The sequence below is a fragment of the Salvelinus sp. IW2-2015 genome, linkage group LG20 (assembly GCF_002910315.2).
Source record: "Salvelinus sp. IW2-2015 linkage group LG20, ASM291031v2, whole genome shotgun sequence".
NCBI lineage: Eukaryota > Metazoa > Chordata > Actinopteri > Salmoniformes > Salmonidae > Salvelinus > Salvelinus sp. IW2-2015.
This window is the reverse complement of record NC_036860.1, coordinates 35,391,063-35,416,873: the sequence shown is the minus strand read 5'-3', so window position 1 is coordinate 35,416,873 and position 25,811 is coordinate 35,391,063. Positions and strand designations below refer to the sequence as shown.

Sequence of the window (25,811 nt, the reverse complement as noted above, 5' to 3'; positions counted from 1 at the left end):
GGCATAACCCATCCTGGTTGGATGCTCACTTTAGCCCCACACGTGCGGAAAGCAGGCACAGAACGCACTGGGCTAAGGGTGCGCACTGGAGGCACGGTGCGCAGATCCGGAAAACATGGTATCTGAACCGTGACCTACTCCTCATCGTAATTACTGGGAGTTGGTTCTTGTTCCCACCTTTGCTCCGCTCGCCACCCCGTGTGCCTCCCCCCAAATGTTTTTTGAGGCTGCCTCTCTGGCTTCCGTCGTGTCCTTGATTCCTGGTTTCGTCGCCGTTCCTCTCTTGCTGCCTCCGCCTGCTTCCATGGCAGGGTCTTGCCCCCTGCCATAACCTCCTCCCATGTCCATGATGTCCTCCACTCACTTTTCTCCCGGGCCCAGGATCCCTGCTCCTCCTGGCCACACTGCTTGGTCCTTTGGTGGTGGGATCTTCTGTTACGCTTGTTGATAGATGGAGACCAAGGTGCAGCATGGTAGGCGTACATTTCTCTTTATTAAAAATGACACTGAAAAACAACAAAATACAAAAATGAACGTAAAACTATATGCAGTGCAGAAAGCAARTACACACAAACAAGATCCCACAACTGAAGGTGGGAAAAAGGGCTGCCTAAGTCTTTAAGCATGATCAAGTTAATAATTATGCTGTGGATTATGTGATAAAACCACCCAGACACATCAAAGATACAGRTGTCCTTCTGAACTGCTGCAGGACAGGAGCTGCAGGACAGGAATGAAACTGCTCAGGGATGTTACCATGAGGCCATTGGAGATTTTAAAACAGCTACCGAGTTCAATGGATGTGATGGGAGAAAACTGAGGATGGATCATTAACATTGTTGCGACTCACAATAACGACCTACTGTAAATGACAGAGTGAAAAAAATAATACAAATATACAGAATCAAAAATATTCATCTTGTATGAAACAAAACACTAAAGTAATACAGCAAAAAAAACAGCAAAGGAATACACTTTTTGGCCTAAATGGATTTGTTTGGGGCAAATTGAACACATCACTGATTAACTGCCTCTTTATTTTCAAGCATGGTGGTGGCTGCATGATCGTATAGGTATGCTTGACATCGGCAAGTACTGGGGAGTTTTTCAGGATAAAAAGAAACGAGAATGAACCAAGCACAGGTAAAATCCTAGAGGAAAACCTTCAGTCTGCTTTACACCAGAGACCGGGAAAGGAGTGCACCTTTCAGCAGGACAAAATTGCTGTCTAGCCATGATCCCCAACATCTTGACAGAGTTTGAAGAATTTTGAAAAGAATAATGGGCAAATATTGCACAATCCAGATGTGCAAAGCTCTTAGAGACTTACCCAAAAAGACTGTAATCGATGCTGTGGGTTAAGGTGTTTCTAACAATGTATTGACCCAGGGAGCTGAATACTTATGCAATGACTATATTTGAGTTACTACATATTTATTAATCTTTTTCTTTTTTAATTAATTTTTCATCCATTTTGACAGAGTATMTTGTGTAGATTGTTGACAAGAAACTACAATTAAATACATTTTTATCCCACTTTTTAACACAATAAAATTTGAAGAAATCCAAAAGATCGGGATACTTTTACTAGACACTATACATATGAGGAGAAAGCTGAAGTCTCTACCTATCCATTGATGTAAATATATCCCCCCTCTGATTCCCAGTTTGTCCACTAGATGGCAGCAGATCACATGACATCTCTTGGTCACTTGGAAACAGTTATGTCTGGTTTGGGGTGTGGGATGTTCCCCAATGCTGAAGTGAAAAAGTTTGGAAACCCCTGATTTTGCAGATGCTCTTATCCAGAACAACATACAGGAGCAATTAGGGTGAAGTTCCTTGCTCAAGGGCATATTGACAGATTGTTTCACCTGGTCTGCTCTGGGATTCAAACCAGCAACCTTTCGGTTACGCTTAATCGCTAGGCTACCTGCTGCCCCAAACTCACCAGGCCCTGTACAGGGCACAAAAAACTACTCTTGAGATGGGAAAACTTGTTTTCTATGAAGTTGAACATGTGCTCTGTATGACAGAATGTTACAATTAGGTGAAATCAAAGTTACACTTCTCAAAAGGCACTGAACTGGTGAAACGACCCAAAAGTAAACAATTGCTTTAATTTCAGACTTTTTCACCTCCTCTGCAAATTCTTTGTAAACCATTTTTCACTATTTAACTGTCTGTATTTCACCTGTTATCTGTACAAATAAATACAACTAATTAGAATCTATAGAGCAGCTTGAAGTGATAGTCTACTGTGCTCAACCCACATCTGTTCTCTCTTTCCATCTGCCCTCTTCAGTCACTTTCTCTGTGTCTTGTCTGTTGCTGGCTGTCCTCTTCTGTTATAACCTGTGCTGTTCTTGGTGTCTCTCTCCATCATATCCTATTCTTCTGTTGCGGTCTCTGTGTCTTGTCTGGTGTGTCTCTCTCCATCACCTATTCTTCTGTTTCTGTCTTTTGTGGTGTGTCTCTTTAGTTTTGCAATTATACACGGTCAAGGGGATACTGGGGTCGCTTAACTTGTTTTGGGCCTGTGTCCGGGTCACCTAAATCATCCTTTTCTCTACCAGTTGCCCCTGGCTGCTGCTGTTCTAAGTGCTCCACTGGCCTGCTGTTCTCATCTGTCCTCCTCCTTGGCTCATCTGCAAGGTAGAGGTGCAACATGTCATTAGTTCGTTTTAAAGTTAATGTATACTAACAAGACCAGGACAACTCAACTGTAAAGAAAAATGTTTGTGTTCGCATAACAGAGCAACACAGGTCCAAATGTGACAGTTAAGAAGTTCCATATCTGCTAGGCTGTATGAATATGAAGACACATGAGCCACAAAAACAAACTGTAAAATTGAATAAGTTATATGAGTAATTCAATCAGTTCTACCAGCTAATGTGAGATCTTTAAATTACTAACATTTGAGGACACATAACTAAGTAGCTAAGTGAATAAAAGGAGTACTACAAATAATAGCTGAATGAAATAATTTCACCAATGTAATAATGATCAATTATTTACAAATAGTTACATAGCCTATATTTAAATAAGACAAGAGTCAAGCATATTTAKCTGTAGAATGGAATAGGTTATAAGACCTATATGATTAATTTTATTTTGTCAGTTCTACCACCTCAACATTGCCCATTTTAAACATGGTTCAATATCTAGTTGTAGTAAAGTTCAGCTTCAGTCCACAGGGTGGCACTGTGTCACTGTCAAAAGATATGCGCTTCAGACAGAAAAATGTCTCTTTTGTCTCAGCTAGCTAGTCAGCTAGTAGCTTCTGAAGTGGCTAGCCAGCCAAGCTAGCTACAGAAACGAAACCATCAAATACACTCGCTGGAAAGAAACACCTTTCCTAATATCATGACATTCTTAGCTTGCCTATTCACTAAATATACTGTTAAATAACTCTGACACCCAATAGCTTAAGAATGCTGAGCGCTAACGCTAGCTTATTAGCATTAGCCAAACCTTATGCTGAGGGAGACTAGCTAGTAACCGACCTCCAACCCTGCACAAACCTGTGGCTAACTCTGCTGCTGCTACACTTTGACTTTCTGTCTGTTCTGCCTTCTCTACTTCATTTACTGCTGCCTGCTCGTGCTCAACCTGCTCGCTTTTCTTGCGTCTCTTTCAGAAGAAAGAAATGGGTTTCCATGGCCGAGCAGCCTAAGATCACCATGCGCAATCCCAAGCGTCAGCTGGAGTAGTGTAAAGCTTGCCGCCATTGGACTCTGGAGCAGTAGAAATGCCTTCTCTGGAGTGATGAATCAAGCTTCGCCATCTAGAACGCTGCATGCTCAAATGCATAGTTCCAAATGTAAAGTTTGGTGGAGGAGGAATATGGTCTGGGGCCGCTTTTCATGGTTCGGGCTATGCCCCTTGCTTCCAGTGACGGGAAATCTTAACGCTACAGCATACAATGACATTCTAGACGATTCTGTGCTTCCAACTTTGTGTCAACAGTTTGAAGCAAGTCCCCGCAGCAATGTTCCAACTTCTAGTGGAACACCTGCCCAGAAGAGTGGAGGCTGTTAAGGGGGAACAAAAAAAATCTGGGGCTAAACTTCCAGTCCATCTAATGACAGCATATGATGTGTCAAAGCCGGACTGGGATAGGCTCACACAGCTGAGCAGGGTCTGAGTGGCAACCATGACGCAACCGGAGCAATGTGGAGTAATGCTCTCCCTCGTGCTTATGATCAATGGGCCTGGTACATCAACGTGTCCGCAAAGGACTGCACAGCACACAAAAGGAGCACACACCTTCCCAGGAGATCTTGTACGGCTCTCAGTGACTCTGCACATTGTTTACAGGTGCAGATTAGAATAAGCAGGCAACTTTTACCCTGTTAGTCAAATGTATGCTGCTATGGTCCCCTATTCTCTGCATTCAAGCAACCTCCTCAGGGACTTGATTGTGGATGTTACTGTGGGATCCTTCCAGTTGGGGGTGCTCTAATCATGTGACCGTTGATGTCTCTCCATGGTCTTCTGAGCAATATGAGGTGGCCCTGCAGTAGCACAGGTCTTGAACCAAGAAGTCACGTTTCTGATTTGATGAGGCAGAGTGCAGTGTCTTTGCCGCGGGGGGTTGAGCAACATCCTGTTGAACTAATCAGAAAATTAACAAACAAAATGAGACATGTTGGAATCATGTGACCCCACCGATTTAATACATAAAAAAAGCATGCATGGGCAAACAAATAAACTAATGAGGTGTGATTCCAAAGAGAAACTAAGCTAATTAAAGCTAGCATTCTAAGCCCGCACTAAAACAAGGCGGCATGGAAACGTATGCATTTGCTAATTAGGTTGAGCGTGCAGAATAACAGGAGTGGTGAGCTTATGAGAGGGCAATTATGATAAAGCCACAAGGCTCCCAGATGACCAGCCCCAGACACAATCTGCCCAGCCCTGAGGGAGGGAGTGCCTGCTGCAACTCTAGGGGCTGGAGGAGGAGGGAATAGCAGGGTTGAAAGGCAAGACAAACAACCCTATAACATCTCCACACACACACCTGCAGTACACTATCCACTCACACATGTTAAATACTTAAATCCACCAATCAAATTTACACAAAAAGGATCCAAATATTTCAAAGGTCCCTGTATGCCTGGCACTCAAGGGGACAGAAAGCACCTCCTTCTCCAAACAGCTAGGCAACCCACGYCAGCTGAAACGGAGCAGTACCTAGCCAATTGCTTTGCCCTAGTTTTTATCAGGCCGGCAATCTGGAGGCCACGCATTGCAAGCCTGTGTACGTGGCTGAGACTGCCGAATATCAGAGCCACCAGCTTGCACCRACACCCGAGGCTGTCCAAGCGTGCCACAAGGGGCTGGTACTTAAGCAGCTTCTCGTCAAAGGCCTGCTCCATGTAGCAGTCAAATGAGCAGCCCACTTCCAAAATGAGTACCTCCCCCCACAACAACAATATCTGGCGTATTTGGCACACAGAAAACACATCATCATCAACATCAAACCAGCTTCCCCTTACACAATAATGTTATGCATGTGTGCTGTTGGCTATCACTGGCTATCAGGTCAACAAGGCGGTCATGTGTAGCAATGTACAAATCCTATTCACACACACAAACACATGCAGTACACTATTCACATACACACACTTAAATGTAATACAATTCATGCATCCTTTGCTTCCATACTAAGACACATACAGACCACAAAACAAAGCCGCAAAGAAGCACAAACTTGGCAATCACTAAAAACAAAGGGTCCAACTGACTCCCGAAAGGCTGACTAGACTAGAGCAAGCACCTCCTGTGGGCTAACTAGCGATCTGTCAAACCCTTGTCGACAGAGAGCCATAGACTCACCACTACTAACTAAATAATGACTAGCTAAAGAATATGTCACCTTTTAATTCTCTACTGACACTAATGATTACCATTCTCTTTACCAACAAACGTCTTTCATTGCATTCTGCATTGATGAGTGATAGATCATTTTTAACAGAAACAATGCTATCTTATCCAGTTGGAAAGTTGTGGTATGTGTGAAGGGTCTGCTATCTGTGTGTGTTCTTTGGACATTGTCTCTGCAAATTGAGCTTTTCATATCACACTCTTCTGTGGAAAGAGCTGAAATCAATGGGAAAGTGGAAACACACAACCTTAAATCACGTCCTACAGTTCAAGACAGTCCATGCTCAACATGAGAGAGGCTCAAACTAATTTGTTTACCTCTTTCTAACTTCGCTCCCTCCCACACCCACCTCGTTACTATTTCCGTCACACAGCCAGTTTGGAATACATGCAGTTTGGGTGACATGGGTGACAAACTGTGAATGGGGAACGTTCAGTCAGATAACGAGTACCAAAAAGCAAAGGGCTGTTATAAAAGACAGCTGCCAGTTTACAAGCTTGTATACATCTCCATGTTATATTTATTCCAATGGCGTTGAGAGGGGAAGAAAGGAAATTAATGTGCTCACATGGATAATGACATCAAACTTGAGTTTCCTGTTTGAATTTCAATTCTCCGGGATTTAACTTGTGGAACGATTGATGTGGATAGACTCGTGGAAAATAGACTGCTCAAAATATTTGTGGCACGTGCGCATACACACACACACACACACACACACTTTAGTACTTTAATACTTCAGGACTCCAAAGGTATTATTTTGTTTAATAAAATGTAAACTTTGTGGGTTGGTTATTTCTTCATTTGCTATTGGTTATTGCCACATTTGTTTCTTTGAGAATGTATCAGTGTTTAGGATGTGACAAAAAGGAGATGCCAGTTTATAGAACATAATACCATAACAACGCATATAGGGTTTATCTTTGCAATGGGTTAAACTCTGTTGTCTTTCTGGTACTCAATCTCAAGACAGGAGGGCATAGCCTCTATCATATCCTGTTGATTAAGCAATCACTTGCACACATGACACTCAACAGTCAGAGACACAGCATGTAGTGTTGAATGGGGAGATTCCATCTGCAATCAATCAGATGATATAATGGACAGCCAAGAGATAGTGTGCTTGGGTGAGCTCCAACATGCAAACACAGAGGTCTTGAGCCAGTCCCGCTCACGTGACATGATCAATACAAATAATGCAACAAATGGAAGACTCCATCTTATTCCAGCAATTTTATAGCACCACACATTTGTCCACTGAACCYGGCACAATCCAATTCTGTGCATTAGTGCTGAACATTAGCCTGCATTGTGCCCACTTTACAGATAAAAGCCTGGGCTTATCGATAAATCACTTCAGATGCGAACCAGTACGATTTCCATTTTTGAGTTCTTATTAATCAGATTCTCCGGCAGTTGGAGACCTGCACTTTAAACAAATCATTACAGAGGAGGACAACCACAGTCTGTACCTTGGGACAAAATGTGCACTGTAGTGTTTACTCCAAATCAAATAACCCCTATTTGCAGACAAGAACAAAGACCTTCAAGCAAATCAATAAATAACAGGGAGATTTCATTAACTGAAGAGCCCTTATGGTGACATTCCAGAAAAAAAAAGCGTTGATCCAACAAGCTATCAGGAGCTTGTAGTCTATTACAGCAGGATCTAAAAACATTACCATCATGCTCAAAGGTTACATTGTATTCTTGCTGTGGCCTCCTGTTGGGAGTTGCTTTAATCTGGGAGCAGCTTTGGGTTTGTTTTTAACTGATTGCATTTCGTTTCTATTTATTTTCATCACGCTTTGGGTCAGGAAAGTTGAAAGATACACACGACTACATCTCTTCCTCGTGCCTTGGGTAGAGTTGTTCATCATATTTTTGTTACAGGGGTCAGTTTGTCTTATGTGGGCACGCATTTGACTGTATGTTGTTGATAAATTACTGTAAGTCTCTGAAATATTCCTATACTGTACATTGGGAACAGAATGATTTGCATAAAATCGTGTTTGTACATGAGAGAGGGCGAGAATAGATTCAAAAGAAATGCAGACCAAGTGCATTAGTTGTGCACCATGACAGCAGATTTGTCAACCAAAGAAAGTATCAGCGTGTCACAAAGTTACCAGAGTCACACAAAGTAGGTAAAGCACAGCCTGCACCCACTTTATTGGAGAGGGGGAAAACAGAATTTATCTGTAGCTATTTCAGAAAGAACACACTCAATGGGAGATACTGTAGTTGCTTCCCCCTCAAAAAAGAGTACAATGAAACAAAATTGGCGATAAGTGCCGAATGGATTTGGCTGAGAGTTGTATCTCCAACCCTGTATAGGCATGGAGTTATATCATTGGAATGTGAGGCGTGTATAAACATCATGAATTACTCTTCATCTCCAGAAAATCAAAGCACTTACACTATGAACCATTGCAGATGGTAGTCTATTACGGCGAGTGGGAAAGCTGCCGTTACCGTCAATATTACTTGCCAACGTACAATCATTGAAAAATAAATTACACGAGGTACGATCACGAATATCCTACCAAAGGGACATCAAAAACTGTAACATTTTAGGTTTCACGGAATCGTGGCTGAAGGATGACATGGATATTCAGCTAGTGGGATATACGCTGCACCGGCTAGATAGAACAGCACACTCCGGTAAGACGAGGGGGGGCGGTCTGTGCATATTTGTAAACAACAGCTGGTGCACGAAATCTAAGGAAGTCTTGAGATTTTTCTCGCCTGAAGTAGAGTATCTTATGATAAACTGTAGAGCACACTATTTGCCAAGAGTATTCATCTATGCTTTTCGTAGCTGTTTATTTACCACCACAGACGGACYCTGGCACTAAGACCGCACTCAGTCAGCTGTATAAGGAAATAAGCAAACAGGAAACCGATCACCCAGAGGTGGCGTTCCTAGTGGCTGGGGACTTTAATGCAGGAAAACATATCAGTTTTACCTCATTTCTTTCAACATGTTAAATGCGCAACCAGAGGGGAAAAAAATCTAGATTATCTGTACTCCACACACAGAGACGCGTACAAAGCTCTCCCTCGCCCTCCGTTTGGTAAATCTAACCACAATTCTGTCCTCCTGATTCCTGCTTACAAGCAAAAATTAAAGCAGGAAGCACCAGTGACTCGGTCTATAAAAAAGTGGTCAGATGAAGCAGATGCTAAACTACAGGACTGTTTCGCTATCACAGACTGGAATATGTTCCAGGATTCTTCCGATGGCATTGAGGAGTACACCACATCAGTCACTGGCTTTATCAATAAGTGCATCGAGGACGTTGTCCCCACAGTGACTGTACGTACATACCCCAAACAGAAGCCATGGATTACTACTAACATTTGCACTGAGCTAAAGGGTAGAGCTGCCGCTTTCAAGGTGCAGGACTCTAACCCGGAAGCTTATAAGAAATCCTGCTATGCCCTCCGACGAACCATCAAACAGGCAAAACGCCAATACAGGGCTAAGATTGAATCGTACTATACCGGCTCCAACGCTCGTCTTATGTGGCAGGGCTTGCAAACTATTATAGACTACAAAGGGAAGCACAACCGGGAGCTGCCCAGTCACACGAGCCTACCAGACGAGCTACATCACTTCTATGCTCGTTTCGAGGCAAGCAACACTGAGGCATGCATGAGAGCATCAGCTGTTCCGGACGACTGTGTGATCACGCTCTCCGTAGCCAACGTGAGTAAGACCTTTAAACAGGTCAACATTCACAAGGCCTTCACTGACATTTTCAACATGTCCTTGACTGAGTCTGTAATACCAACATKTTTCAAGCAGACCACCATAGTCCCTGTGCCCAGGAACACAAAGGCAACCTGCCTAAATGACTACAGACCCGTAGCACTCACGTCCGTAGCAATGAAGTGCTTTGAAAAGCTGGTAATGGCTCACATCAACACCATTATCTCAGAAACCCTAGACCCACTCCAATTTGCATTCCACCCAAACAGATCCACAGATGATGCAATCTCTATTGCACTCCACACTGCCCTTTCCCACCTGGACAACAGGAACACCTACGTGAGATTGCTATTCATTGACTACAGCTCAGCATTCAACACCATAGTACCCTCAAAGCTCATCACTAAGCTAAGGATCCTGGGACTAAACACCTCCCTCTGAAACTGGATCCTGGACTTCCTGACGGGCCGCCCCCAAGTGGTGAGAGTAGGTAGCAACACATCTGCCATGCTGATCCACAACACTGGAGCCCCTCAGGGGTGTGTGCTCAGTCCCCTCCTGTACTCCCTGTTCACCCATGACTGCATGGCCAGGCACGACTCCAACACCATCATTAAGTTTGCAGACGACACAACAGTGGTAGGCCTGATCACCAACAACAACGAGACAGCCTATAGGGAGGAGGTCAGAGACCTGGCCGGGTGGTGCCAGAATAACAACCTATCCCTTAACGTAACCAAGACAAAGGAGATGATTMTGGACTACAGGAAAAAGAGGACCAAGCACGTCCCCATTTTCATCGACGGGGCTGTTGTGGAGCAGGTTGAGAGCTTCAAGTTCCTTGGTGTCCACATCAACAACAAACTAGAATGGTCCAAACACACCAAGACAGTCATGAAGAGGGCACGACAAAACCTATTCCCCCTCGGGAAACTAAAAAGACTTGGCATGGGTCCTCAGATTCTCAAAAGTTTCTACAGCTGCAACATCYAGAGCATCCTGACTGGTTGCATCASTGCCTGGTACGGAAACTGCTCGGCCTCTGACTGCAAGGCACTACAGATGGTAGTGCGTACGACCCAGTACATCACTGGGGCTAAGCTGCCTGCCATCCAGGACCTCTACACCAGTCAGAGGAAGGCCCTAAAAATTTCAAAGACCCCATCCACCCCAGTCATAGACTGTTCTCTCTACTACCGCATGACAAGTGGTACCAGAGCGCAAAGTCTAGGACCAAAAGGCTTCTCAACAGCTTTTACCCCCAAGCCATAAGACTCCTGAACAGGTAATCAAATGGCTACACAGGCTATTTGCATTTTTGTCGCCCCCCCCCAAACCCCTCTTTTACGCGACAGCTACTCTTTGTTTATCATATATGCATAGTCACTTTAACCATACCTACATATACATACTACCTCAATTAGCCTGACTAACCGGTGCCTGTATATAGCCTCGCTACTGTATATAGCCTCGCTACTGTTATTTTTCACTGTCTTTTTACTGTTGTTTTTATTTCTTTAGTTATCTATCGTTCACCTAATACCTATTTTTWCTTWAAAAATTGCACTGTTGGTTAGGGCCAGTAAGTAAGAATTTCACTGTAAGATCTACAGCTGTTGTATTTGGCGCACGTGACAAATAAACTTTGATTTGAGATATATTTGTATAATGAGCCACCACGTGTAGGAGCTACCTGGATTACCTTATCAATTTACAACCCTGGCTCCAAATGCGAGTGAATTTGAGGAAGCACCAAATTAATTTACATTATAAAGTCAACATAATTATGTTAATGAGAGGTCCCCGGTTCTTATTCTTGGAGGGTGAGGTAAGGTTTGGACTGGGCATGTAATCTCCCTAAATGTGGTGTTCTCTAAAATGTTTCTATGTTCAAATTATTTTTAGCTCGAGGGGTCAGATMTATTATATATTATATTTATTATATATTTTTTATATATTTTTATATATATAAAATCTTACAAAAACAACTGTATCTGTAATAATGTTCTATCTGTGCAGTACACCGTGGCTTTGGTTGGCTTAAGCAGTTTTGTTACCAGTGCAAAATGTGAAAATATAAATTGTGTTTCTTTGCACAACAACAAACCATTCATTTCCCCTGCTATTTCTGTTGAAAAAAATAAAAATAGTAGATGGATCAGGGTTGTCATATTCCAACATTGGCAGGCTCTCGACAGACCAAAGGTATGGACCGTTCACAAACAGAATTTTTAACGCTTGTCAGGATCAAGTAGAGCAAAAAACTTGAATTGATAATGTATAGAAGGCTAGAGTACTAAATCAAGATGTTATAGATTTGTTCAAAGAAAATGAGATTCTGCTTTATTTCAATTCAGTTGTACATAGCCAAGACTTGTCTAGTTACAGTATATAAGTAAAGTATTAGCTTATCTGCCACAAACCTTGTATAGTTGAACTACTTTATTTATGACAGAAMGATGAAGAATTACAGAAAGCAACTCATTATGAGATTGACTTTGCATCAGTGCAAAAACTGCACTTGTTACTCTCCAGAGGGACTATAACGTAAATGTCAAACAGAAGGGACAACAAAGACAAGAACATGATTAATACATTTAGGAACAGTGTAAATAGGAACTATTTCATGTTTGTAGCTTACTTTCTGATCTTTTATTCCCCTATGAGTTTGAAATAACAGCTGCAAACCTATCCCAATGACACTGGAAATATGGTAAGATATCCTCATGTCTTCAAGGATGAGGACTTTTTCTGTAACCTTCAAATGTGGGAGAGAAGTAAAAAAAATAATATCTAAATCATACACTTCCAAAAAACAATGGTTGATTGGCCTAATCTCTGATTGGATTTCTGAATGAGTATAATTAGAAATATAAATCAAACTGAAAAGTTCTCATTCACATTCCTCTCAAAGCAATCTGTCACATGTCATGGCCAGACAGACTCGTTTGTTCCATTCCCTCTAGGCTCTTGCGCCTGCCATAATGGGAGGTTATGCAATAAAATAAATGTCCACCACAAAATTATAGGAGGTTATGTAGCTTTTGGGCATTCATTAACCTACATAAGAAGGGTCTTTCTCAATGAGGCACTAATTGCATACATTAATTAAAACCGTAAACATAGCTTATCAGTATTCCCTTTCAATCTTTCAAAATATCTGGAATATCCCAACTACTTTCCTCTAGAAACAGTAATTTCCTCTTAACTTATGGCGAGACTAAAATGTGTTCACTTTTACACATAAGAACAGATACTAAATGTTCTATGTATCTGCATATTTACTGTTATACCAGTTAATTAACCATTTGGTTATTTATCGCAGCACTTTTTCAATTAGGCTACTTCATCTGCACTAATCGATTAAGCAGCATATGCATAACAAATTATTTAACCCTCCCATTGCCACCCACCAATACTTGTATTTAAACTAACATTTCATGCTTAAAATTTAAGTTCAGAAATATCATTAATATGTTGTTGTTGATTATGATTTTTTTTGCAGGGAGGGACTTATAGCCAGTTTGAGTGTTATACAGTAACACTACACTTTAAACATGCAAACTTCAAGCGGATGAGCACAAGTCCCTCAGCTTAACTTCTGCATGGTTGTGTCATTATAACTTTAATTAGATAACTTCACAGGAGGATACTGGGCCACAACAGGCCTGCGAAACACAGACGTGAACACATCGAACACAGCAGCAATACTGCAGTTTCACTCTTGGTGTGTGTGTCAATCTCTGCAGGGTACAACTCAAATCAGAAAGGTATTAGACCTTTCATCTGGTCGTGATTCCCTCTGGATCTCAGAGTCCTGAGATCTGTTCGACTCAACCTTACAATCCAATACCGATTTACAGTCCTTGGTCCAAAAACTTATTTGGTCAGAACTTTTGTAAATCACTAGGGATTTTATGACTGAGCAGGTAAATTACAATCTAATATTGAAGGAGAACAGAGAGCTGTTAAGCATATTTTTTTGATATGACATAGAAGAAACCCTTCGATTTCAGATTGCATTTGGGATTGCTTGTGTTTTACTATGAATTTGTTTCCTCCTTTCTCCTTTCAAGACAGTTAATGTCTCACTGTGGCCTTCCCACTAGGACTATTCTAATCAGTACATGTAGCCTAATGTATGCTAAAGGCACATCCTCATCACCTTTCTTCCTGCAAGAGATTCTTACATAACATTCTTACATAACTTGGTACCACCACTAGAGGCACTACTTTGTAGGCTACTTCTGTCAGAGCATTCATTCCAATGACCCTCTGATTAGAGGTCTTCTCGTGTCCAACTCCAAACGGACCTGAGGATAAGCAGACCCGGACCCGAGTGGACAATATTTTTTTTAAAAGGGGGACACGGACCCAAACGAATCCGAGAACAATCAGACTCGAACCCGAATGGACCCGACCCGTCTAGACCAGACCTGACTGGATCCGAGTGACAAACAAATCATCTCTTTCAGCCAAGTTGCTCTTCTGGTAAAATAATAGTTATTTATGGGCCTCTCAAGTGGTGCAGCAGTCTAAGGCACTGCATCGCAGTGCTAGATGCGTCACTATAGATCCAGGTTTGATCCAGGGGCTGTGTCGCACCTGGCTGTGATCGGGAGACCCATAATGAGGCGCACAATTGGCCCAGCGTTGTCTGGGTTAGGGCAGGGCTTGGCCAGCTGGGATGTCCTTGTCCCATCGCACACTAGTGCTTGGCCAGATGTATGGTGTTTCCTCTGATACATTGGTGAGTCTGTCTTCCGGGTTAAGTGAGCAGTGTGTCAAGAAGCAGTGCGGCTTGGCGGGGTCGTGTTTCGGGGGATGCATGGCTCTTGACCTTCAGCGATGGGACAAGACTGTAACTACCAACTTGATCAAATCAAATCAAAGTTTATTTGTCACGTGCGCTGAATACAACAGGTGTAGACCTTACAGTGAAATGCTTACTTACAGGCTCTAGCCAATAGTGAAAAAAATGTATTAGGTAAACAATAGGTAGGTAAAGAAATAAAACAACAGTAAAAAGACAGGCTATATACAGTAGCGAGGCTATAAAAGTAACGAGGCTACATACAGACACCGTTTAGTCAGGCTGGTTGAGGTAGTATGTACATGTAGATATGGTTAAAGTGACTATGCATATATGATGAACAGAGAGTAGCAGTAGCGTAAAAGAGGGGTTGGTGGGTGGTGGGTGGGACACAATGCAGAAAGCCCGGTTAGCCAATGTGCGCGAGCACTGGTTGGTTGGCTCAATTGAGGTAGTATGTACATGAATGTATAGTTAAAGTGACTATGCATATATGATAAACAGAGAGTAGCAGCAGCGTAAAAAGAGGGGTTGGGGGGGGGCAGCACACAATGCAAATAGTCCGGGTAGCCATTTGATTACCTGTTCAGGAGTCTTATGGCTTGGGGGTAAAAACTGTTGAGATGTCTATTTGTCCTAGACTTGGCACTCCGGTACCGCTTGCCATGCGGTAGTAGAGAGAACAGTCTATGACTGGGGTGGCTAGGATCTTTGACAATTCTTAGGGCGATACCATGAAATTGGGGAGAAAAAGGGGTAAAAAGTACAACATTTTTTACAAAAATAAAATAATAGTTCTTTATATGCTGTCTAGGTCTTCTATGTCAATAAACTCACCTTATTAGCCTAAAATAAATCTGCTATAGTCTATGTAGAGCCATGGTCGGGTCCACACGGGTCTATCAGCGGTAGTTACATAGACCTGTGACCTGATGACAATCAAACAGGACCCGACCTGGACCTGAGGGAAAAGTTAGGACCCGGATCCGTTCGGGTATTCGGGTTTGGGTGGATGTAATGTGTACATAGAGTAGAAGTCTATATTTTGCCTAACTGTGTTTAAGAAATAAAATATAACAGTGAAAACTATATGTTCTATCCATACAGTACTGACTGTATGCTTGTTTTTTAAATTTTAGTTGCATGATGCCCAAAGTGGATGTAGCCTATTTACTTGAATGTGAGCGCAGGCAATTTTATATGCAAATGTACATGCAATTGAATTGATACAGGAAAGAATGTCCAGTTTCACTGCATTCAAGTCCAGCATTTTTGATAGTTACCATATAAAGAATATATGCATTTCAAAGCTGCCAACCACATGATACTACCCAGTTCATCATGAGTCATCTATCATCGAGCACTGTACTAGCTGTATGTCACACAACAAATAATTAGGAAAGTTCACTGCATGTTTGCCTCGAACCCATTTGAACCCTTTACACAAAAATAATTCCATGTTCTGGAATGGATGAACAATTTAAATAAAACGCTTAAGAATTTCCCTTGCTCAAATTCATAAGTATCCACAGTAACACCTTTGTTAGCTTTTCAGTTGCCTAACCATCTTTTTTAAACAAGCAATTTGAATTGTCCCCTCCCTTCCATGCATATCATTAAAGAAAACGCTGTTGTCGCTAGGTGAAGTACTACTCTCGCCGCCAGATAGAAAGAAGCAGGTGTCCAACATGGCGATCACAGGCAACGGATCTCTCGCTACTCTTCTCTTTTTGTTCATGATTCCAGCAGCTCTTCATAAAGGTAGGATTTCGGCCGATAAACTAAAGTGAAACAAACCAACGTATTTGAATAGATTTCTATGGACATGGGGGGCAAAAATGTGTCTGCATTAAGCGCAAGCTTTTATTGGATGTGCCCGCATGATTGTGGATCGATAATAATAAACGAAGAAGCTGATTGTAACTGTTCTTCAAGTTGTAATACGGTATTTAATGTGCCTAAAGGATGAAAAACAAGACTCAAATAGTTGTTACATTCTTTAAATATTTCCATGTATCTCAAATACAGCCTTTACAGATGTTTTTGCCTTCCATATAGTCAACTAACCCTTCACACAAATCACTTCGGCTAGTTTTCCCTTCTCGTCTCGAGCCCTGTGCCACTGCCACACGCACATAGCTTGCTGGCAGTTTAAATGAGCGAAATTAGATATGAAAATTGTAGTTTTTCAAGTATTCAAGTGTACGTTCAACTTCAATGTAAAAGTTGAACGTGGTTTGTTTAAGTTAACCAGTCAGCTGTTCTTAATACTTTTGGGTTGTGATTATCCAGATTCTGTAGAACGCCGAAGCCTACAATGAATGCTGAATATTCTAGCGCGAGCTATTCAGTGCGATGCTTGATTTAGGCAGGCTACCATTGCAATTGCATCATTTTTTTTCTGGGGAGAGGATCAGTTTTATTACAGATATAATTAGTTGTTGAATGATGTTGGCAGTTAGATCTTTAGAAATAGTATTTAGTCTGCTCAAACTATGAACCTTACTGGGGTGATTGATTGGCCACAGTGTGTGTCACATGCGTGACTTGGCGGGCTGTTGTTGCGTAGTGTTACAGTGTAGGTAGAAAGGATACTCTGCAGCTATACGCTACATTTGAATGCCCAGGGAACGGCATTAGTGGTGTACAGATGCTACACCGATGTAGACAAAAGTTGTTAGTGGTGCTTTTTTGATTTGCTTCCTAAACACCTGTTAAAAATCAAATCAGTGGCTTACATAAAACGACATGAGCGTGTGCTGTTATAGACTACGCGATAGGCTATTACGAATTAAACCGATTCAATGATAGCAAATATCGTGCGCAAGGTATGCAGTCCCCGCGTTGAGCATACATTTCAATTCAGATGTAGCTAAACTGAATCTCTGAAGTTTAAAAAAAATATGTCTTTCGTGTTAGTTAACTCAATTTGAAGCATAGGCTACCGGTGGTTATTTCTTGAATTATCATAGTCTATTTAGTATTGTGGAAAGGAATACACGATTCTCCTAAAAACCCGGCGGGCGCATTAGGCAGCTCTGCCAATTGCCAAACACACTTCTTTTGTATGTACACATCTATTTTCGAAATTATAGGAAGTTTAGTTTACTGTAGGCTGAACATCAACAGGCTAATCTTAATTAAAGCTACCAAGTACCAACACTTGCTGTATAACCTATGATATTGCAGTCCACACGATGTGCACGGACCTATTTTTTTTATTTATTTAACCAGGCAAGTCAATTAAGAACAAAGGATATATCTTTACAAAAACGCTCACACATATAACGTTAGGCTGAATATTTGGCATTTCTTCAGTGTGTTATCTTCTTTCAGAGTGCTTCTTCTGGATGCTCTTTAGCATTTCATTGCCAATGTTTTTATACTAGGTGCCGTATATTTATATTAGGTAGCCTGTACTATTACGTTTTTTATACAAGTTAATGTATCCTAGTCAGTCAATACGTGAAGGAGTCAGTCAATACGCGGAATTCATAGAAAACATGTTTATGCGTTCAACACGTGATTTAACCATATCAGTCCCAAGTCCCCAGCAAAACTCTGCTTTTCATTTATCTGACTTTCATTTATCTGCATGTCCAGCTCATACATTTTGCCTCACAATTAAGTGTTTTATTTTAAGGACAACCATGTCTACAAGTAGAACACAAAACTATTTGACATAAACAGTTGCATTCATGAGTTTAATTGACAAATGAAATAGTTTGCTCACTGGGAAATTAATATCCATCTAGTCAGTGACAACTGTGTGGAGTTTAGAGTTTGTGACAGCAACTATGTGCGATTATTACAGTATTATAAAGGAAAGAGGGATAACTTCAGTTGTCCAACTGAAATGTGTCTTCTGCATTTAACCCAACCCCTCTGAATCAGAGAGGTGCAGGGAGCTGCCTTAATCAACATCCGCATCTTTGGCGCCCGGGGAATAGTGGGTTGGTTATTTGCGGTGCTCAGGGGCAGAACGACAGATTTTTACCTTGTCAGCTCTGGGATTCGATCCAGCAACCTTCCGGTTACTGGCCCAACGCTCTAACCACTAGGCTAGAGCGTTGTTCTGGGGTTTCCTATGATCTTCTATGCAAAAGTACCCCTTACCTTCTAACAACTCTGGTGTAGCTTGTGAGCGTAATAGAGCAAAACATTACATGTGTGTGCTCGTGAGAGTCTGTTTTGTTTATATATATATATATATATATATATATAGTTTGTAGCTCAAACCATTCAGACTCTACAAACGTTTTGTAAAAATACCCGGTCCCTGGGCCCTTCGGGATCCGCCCTTGTCTTACAAACACCACTCTAGCTCAGCCCCCGTTAATCACACAGACTAACAGTTATCTGCGGATGCAGAAGAAATTGACGAATCCAATGGTACAACCCATAAGTCTGAAGCCAAAACATACAATATTTAGAAGACCTAAATGTGCTGGCGTTACATTGGGACTCATTGGGTTAAATAGGAGGCTATTGCTGCTTTTCACTTGAATGAAGCACAAACTTCAATGCACCACATTCACATCAGGGATGATAGAATAATGGGAACAGACTAACTGTGATTTCTCCCCAAACCCACCTTTTCCTGGGATAATTAACTGAGAAACAGGTAAATTATAATAAATTATTTCTATGAACACAATAACATGAAATGGAACTGTTAAATTATATGCAACGTCTAAATCTGGCTTCTCCACAGCCTTTTCTCTGCTATCTGCATGATCAATCATCAACACTCAGGGTGGGTACAGACTAGTGATGCACCGGTATTACATTTTTGGCCGTTATCGGATATTTTCCTTGCCAAAATACCCGATACCGATATTTAAAATTTTAGCGCCCTTTTAAGCATTCTAGTACAGTTAAATAGTTAACACACACACATGGACGCAGCGGTCTAAGGCACTGCATCTCGGTGCAAGAGGCGTCACTACAGTCTATGGTTCGAATCCAGGCTGTATCACATAATTGGCCCAGCGTCGTCCGGGTTTGGCTTGGGTAGGCCGTCAATGTAAATAAGACTTTGTTCTTAACTGGCTTGCCTAGTTAAATAAAGGTTACACACACACCACACTGACCAAAAGGTTATTTTGTTGGCGTTTACGTATGTCCCCATTACCAGTAAAACATAATCAAAAACTATTTATTTCACTTACTTGCTGTGCTGTTTCATTGTTCCTTTGTTCAGTCGTTTCATTCTCAACCAGGATTTCTATGGAACGCCGTTTGGGTCTTTGCCATGGAACGCCGTTTGGGTCTTTGCTATGGAGCGCTGTTGGGTCTTTGCTATGGAGCGCTGTTTGGGTCTTTGCTATGGAGCGCTGTTGGGTCTTTGCGAGTCAAAGATACTATTTAACACTATTTGACGTGTCAAATAACATTATTTGACCAATCAGGACCTGAATATGACGGCATGTCACATAATAATTGAATAGGTTCATTCATTTTTTACGTAGTTATTACACATTTATTACACTATCACTCGTATTTCATATGTCACAACGATTCATCGATATGTATGCTATGATGCTGGTAAAGTTGTTTCGCGCACCTACAGTGCTGGTCATAAAAAAAGCTAGCCAGCTCATGGATGCAAACAATGTTCTTCCCCAAAAACATAGCAAAACGACAATCTGTTTCAAGGTAGCTAATTATATAGCTAGGTGTCATCATCTAAAATAACCCTCATTTATAAGACAGTTCTTATTTTATTAATGGTGGTCGGACCCATCTATGTGAAGCTAGCCACAATATGGATTAGCCACAATAGTGGACTTTGCGGTTAGCCTTCAAAATAGAGATATGGCATAATTCTACTATTTGTATTAATTTACATTACTGTCAATTACATACTTTTATTTTGAAGGCTAACCGCAAATTCCGCTATTGTGACTAATCCTTATTGTGGTTAGCTTCACAATACATAACCCGGTGCGGTCGAGCCTCACTAGCCAAATGAAGCTAGCTGGCTGCTTATAACATTAGCTTTGGGCAACAGGGTTAAGTAGCTGGCTAGCTATTTATTTTCATGAACTGAAGGTCAATTGCAATAGGCGAACAACAAGTGGCAACCTAGCTATTACTTACAAGGACTCCTAAATCATTGCTAAGAATAATGAAAATGACTGCAGTTTCTACTGGTCATTGTTTTCTGGTTGGTTGTATTGGTGCTAGCTAGGTACCAAGCTAAAGCTAGCTACCCCAGAAGTTGCAGTCGAACAAATATTGCTTTATTACCAACACGGTATTGTAAACACATCGTTTGTGGCCGGTGTTTGCTTGTTTGCAGACTTTTTTGTACAGCTTTGACAGTGCTACTGTATCTTTTTTGACACGCAAAGACCCACACGGCGTTCCATGGTATGAATGACGTGAAGCTAATAGCAGTGACGCTATTACTGTGTAACTCCGGTAGGGCAACATCTGAAAAATAGCACACTTGATAGTGTGTACTGGTGCCTCAACCAGTCGGCGAAAGCCAACATCACCCACGGCAGAGAACGGTTGATTGTCAAAGGCAATGAATTCCATTATCTTGGCTTTTATGGATTTCGCCTTTGAGTTGTCTCTAGAGGTCGACCGATTATCATTTTTCAACGCTGATACCGATTATTGGAGGACCAAAAAAAGCTGATACCGATTCATCGGCTGATTTTTGTATATATATTTGTAATAATGACAATTACAACAATACTGAATGAACACTTTTATATTAACTTAATATAATAAATAAATATAATAAATAAAATCAATTTAGTCTCAAATAAATAATGAAACAGTTTCAATTTGGTTTAAATAATGCAAAAACACAGTGTTGGAGAGGAAAGTAAAAGTGCAATATGTGCCGGGTAAAAAAGCTAACGTTTAAGTTCCTTGCTCAGAACATGAGAACATATGAAAGCTGGTGGTTCCTTTTAACGTGAGTCTTCATTATTCCCATTTAACCTGTCTAGGACCGGGGTTCTGCGCCGACAGCCAATGAAATTGCAGGGCGCCAAATTCAATCAACAGAAATCTCATAATTCAAACATACAAGTATTAGACACCATTTTAAAGATAAAATTCTCGTTAATCCAACCACAGTGTCCGATTTTAAAAAGGCTTTTAGGCGAAAGCAGAACATATCATTATGTTAGGTCAGCAACTAGTCACAGAAATCATACAGTGATTTTCCAACCAAAGAGAGGAGTCACAAAAAGCAGAAATAGAGATAAAATTAATCACTAACCTTTGATATTCTTCATCAGATGACACTCCCGGGACAACATGTTACACAATACATAGCCATGTTTGTTTTGTTCGATCAAGTTCATATGACACTCCCGGGACAACATGTTACACAATACATAGCCATGTATGTTTTGTTCGATCAAGTTCATATTTATATCCAAAAACCTCAGTTTACATTTGGCTTTGCCTCCAAAACATCCCGTGAATTTGCACAGAGCCACATCAATTTACAGAAATACTCATAATAAACATTGATAAAAGATACAATTGTTATTAAAGATATAATTCTCCTTAATGCAACCGCTGTGTCAGATTTCAAAAAAACTTTACGGAGAAAGCACACCATGCTATAATCTGAGTTCAGAGCCCAAATAAGCCAAAAAGATATCCGCCATGTTTTGGAGTCAACAGAAGTCAGAAATAGCATTATAAATATTCACTTACCTTTGATGATCTTCATCAGAATGCACTCCCAGGAACCCCAGTTCCACAATAAATGTTTGTTTTGTTCGATAAAGTSAATCATTTATGTCCAAATAGCTCTTTTTGTTAGCGCGTTCAGTTCACAAATCAAAATTCATGACACGCGTGCACTGGGAGCAGACAAAGTAAAAAGAGTTCCGTTACAGTCCGTAGAAACATGTCAACTGAAGTATAGAATCAATCTTTAGGATGTTTTTAACATACATCTTCAATAATGTTCCAACCGGAGAATTCCTTTGTCTTCAGAAATGCAATGGAACTCAAGCTAACTCTCACATGAATGCGCATGGTCAGCTCGTGGCACTCTGGGAGAGACCTTACTCAATCCCCTCTCATTCGCCCCCACTTCACAGTAGAAGCATCAAGGTTCTAAAGACTGCTGACATCTAGTGGAAGCCTTGGGAAGTGCAATATGACCCCATAGACACTGTGTATTTGATAGGCCAAGAGTTGAAAAACTACAAACCTCAGATTTCCCACTTCCTGGTTGGATTTTTCTCAGGTTTTCGCCTGCCATATGAGTTATGTTATACTCACAGACATAATTCAAACAGTTTTAGAACCTTCAGAGTGTTTTCTATCCAAATCTACTAATAATATGCATATATTAGCAACTGGGACTGAGTATCAGGCAGTTTACTCTGGGCACGCTTTTCATCCAAACGTGAAAATGCTGCCCCCTATCCCAAACAAGTTAACTTCTCTAGGGTAGGGGGCAGCATTCAGAATTTTGAATGAAAAGCATGCCCAAATTAAACTGCCTGCTTCTCGGGCCCAGAAGATATGATATGCATATAACTAGTAGATTGTTAAAATAACTGTTAAAATAGTGTCTGTGAGTATAACAGAACTGATTTGGCAGGCGAAAACCTGAGAAAAATCCATTTGGGAAGTAGTTTTTCTGTTTGTTGGTTTTGTAGATTTCTATTCAATGCCATTACAGTATTTATTGATTTAGGACTCAAATTGCAGTTTCTGTGCCTTCCACTAGATGTCAACAGTCTTTAGAAATTGATTCAGGCTTGTATTCTGAAAAATGAGGAAGTAAGAGCAGTCTGAATGAGTGGACCCTAAAGTGTCACAGAGCTTTTTCATGCGCGCGACCGAGAGAGTGCCTTTCTTGTTTACCTTTTATATTGACAACGTTATTGTCTGGTTGAAATATTATTGATTATTTAGGCTAAAAACAACCTGGGGATTGAATATAAACATCGTTTGACATGTTTCTATGAACTTTACGGATACAATTTGGATTTTTTGTCTGCCTGTTTTGACTGCGTTTGAGCCTGTGGATTACTGAAGAAAACGCGCGAACAAAACAGAGGTTTTTGGATATAAAGAGAACAAAAGGAACATTTATTGAGTAAATTCATGTCTGCTGAGTGCAACCATATGAAGATCATCAAAGGTAAGGGATTCATTTTATCTCTATTTCTGACTTGTGTAACTCTTCTACTTGGCTGGTTACTGTTTGTAATGATTTGTCTGCTGGGTTATGTTCTCAAATAATCGTAAGGTATGCTTTCGCCGTAAAGCATTTTTAAAATCTGACACCGTGGTTGGATTCACAAGAAGTTCATCTTTAAACCTATGTAAAATATGTTTTGTTTTCTGAATTTTTATAATGAGTATTTCTGTATTTGAATTTGGCGCCCAGCAGTTTCACTGGCTGTTGAAGAGGTGGGACGCTAACGTCTCACGTACCCAAGAGAGGTTAAGAAGTTTTAGTTATTATAGGAATTATGACGCGTCAACTTTTTCTCTCTATACCATTTGTATTTCATATACCTTTGACTATTGGATGTTCTTAAAGGCACTTTAGGATTGCCAGCCTAATCTCGGGAGTTCATAGGCTTGAAGTCATAAACAGCGCTATGCCTCAAGCATTGCTAAGAGCTGCTGGCAAACGCAGTAAAGTGCTGTTTGAATGAATGCTTATGAGCCTGCTGCTGCCTACCACCGCTCAGTCAGACTGCTCTATCAAATCATAGACTTAATTATAATAAACACACAGAAGTACGAGCCTTTGGTCATTAATATGGTCAAATCCGGAAACTATCATTTTTGAAAACAAAACGTTTGTTCTTTTGTTCTCAGTGAAATACGGAACCATTCCGTATTTTATCGAACGGGTGGTAACCCTAAGTCTAAATATTGCTGTTACATTGCACAACCTTCAATGTTATGTCATAATTATGTAAAATTTGGGCAAATTAATGACGGTCTTTGTTAGGAAGAAATGGTGCGGCCAAAACTGCTGCATATACCCTGACTCTGCTTGCACTGAACGCAAGAGAAGTGACACAATTTCCCTAGTTAATATTGCCTGCTAACATGCATTTCTTTTAACTAAACATGCAGGTAAAAAAATATATACTTCTGTGTATTGATTTTAAGGAAGGCATTGACGTTCATGGTTAGGTACATTTGTGCAACAGTAGTTTTTTTCACAAATGTGCTTTTGTTTGTTTTGTCATCACCCGTTTGGCGAAGTTGAAGTAGGCTGTGATTCGATGATAAATTAACAGGCACTGCTTTGATTATATGCAACACAGGACAAGCTAGTTAACCCAGTAATATCATCAACCATGTGTAGTTAATTAGTGATTATGTAAGATTGATTGTTTTTTATAAGATAAGTTTAATGCTAGCTAGCAACTTACCATGGCTCCTTGCAGCCACAATGTCCTTTTGATGCTGCACTCGCGTAACAAGTGGTCAGCCTGCCACGCAGTTTCCTCATGGATTGCAATGTAATCGGCGTCCAAAAAGGCGGATTACCGATTGTTATGAAAACTCAGCCCTAAATAATCGGCCATGCCGATTTAATCGGTCGACCTCTAGTTGTCTTCATGAAATGTTGTTACTCTTTCAAATGACTGCTCAATCCACATAGCAGACATTGTGGGCTAGATTAGGAATGCTGTGTTGCACGTATAGCGCAAAATTTTACGTGGTGTCATTATGTCATGTACCTACATTATATAGGTATGCACGTCAGCATTGACATAGGTTTTGCATGTCGGGGCGTTAAATTAGACGATGTGTTCAACGGTATATCGTGCATCCCTAGTACAGACAGCACATCTCAGTATGGAGCGCAGTTCACAATGCATGTATCATCTCATCATGTAGGATGTCCAATGGGTAAAATAATATGTTCATTGTGTAGATAGTCTCTATCATAATCCGTTCAAATGTTATTGGAGTTTTTACCCTTGTAGGATGGTCAAATTAAGGGTGACTAAATCAATGGAGTCCAGAGAAAAAGTGGTCTAAAATCAGGAAAATGTTTACAGCATCGCCGTCAGCTGCAGTGGTTGCTCCACTAAAAGTTTTGCGATTATGCTGCGGTACTTAAGAGGTAATTTGTGGTTTAGAACGGTACCCTACGTCACCACTTCATTGCCCCAGACCAGCGCAAGGGGGAGTTAGAGCACTGATTATGCTTTTGGGTCCTACTGTGTCTAAATAGAAACTTCTAAAGCCATGACATCATTTTCTGGAATTTTCTGCGAAAAGTGCAAATCAATCCCAGAACAACAGCAAAGGACCTTGTGAAGATGCTGGAGGAAACAGGTACAAAAGTCTCTATATCCACATTAAAAAGAGTCCTACAGTGAGGGAAAAAAGTATTTGATCCCCTGCTGATTTTGTACGTTTG

At 40.9% G+C, this 25,811-nt stretch overlaps 1 protein-coding gene across 5 annotated transcripts in view; it reads left to right on the top strand.

Moving 5' to 3' along the window:
• The first annotated feature begins 16,063 nt into the window (after window positions 1-16,063).
• cadm1a (cell adhesion molecule 1a) overlaps window positions 16,064-25,811 on the top strand; it is a 432,225-nt gene continuing 422,477 nt past the window's right edge. For 3 of the 5 annotated variants that reach the window (XM_024011667.2, XM_024011665.2, XM_024011663.2), the window contains exon 1: window positions 16,065-16,180. In XM_024011667.2, the coding sequence (XP_023867435.1) occupies window positions 16,108-16,180 (73 nt within the window). In that variant the 5' untranslated portion in view covers window positions 16,065-16,107. Of the gene's footprint in view, window positions 16,181-25,811 lie in introns of all 5 variants that reach the window. The other 2 variants (XM_024011664.2, XM_024011666.2) reach the window with 1 other exon arrangement.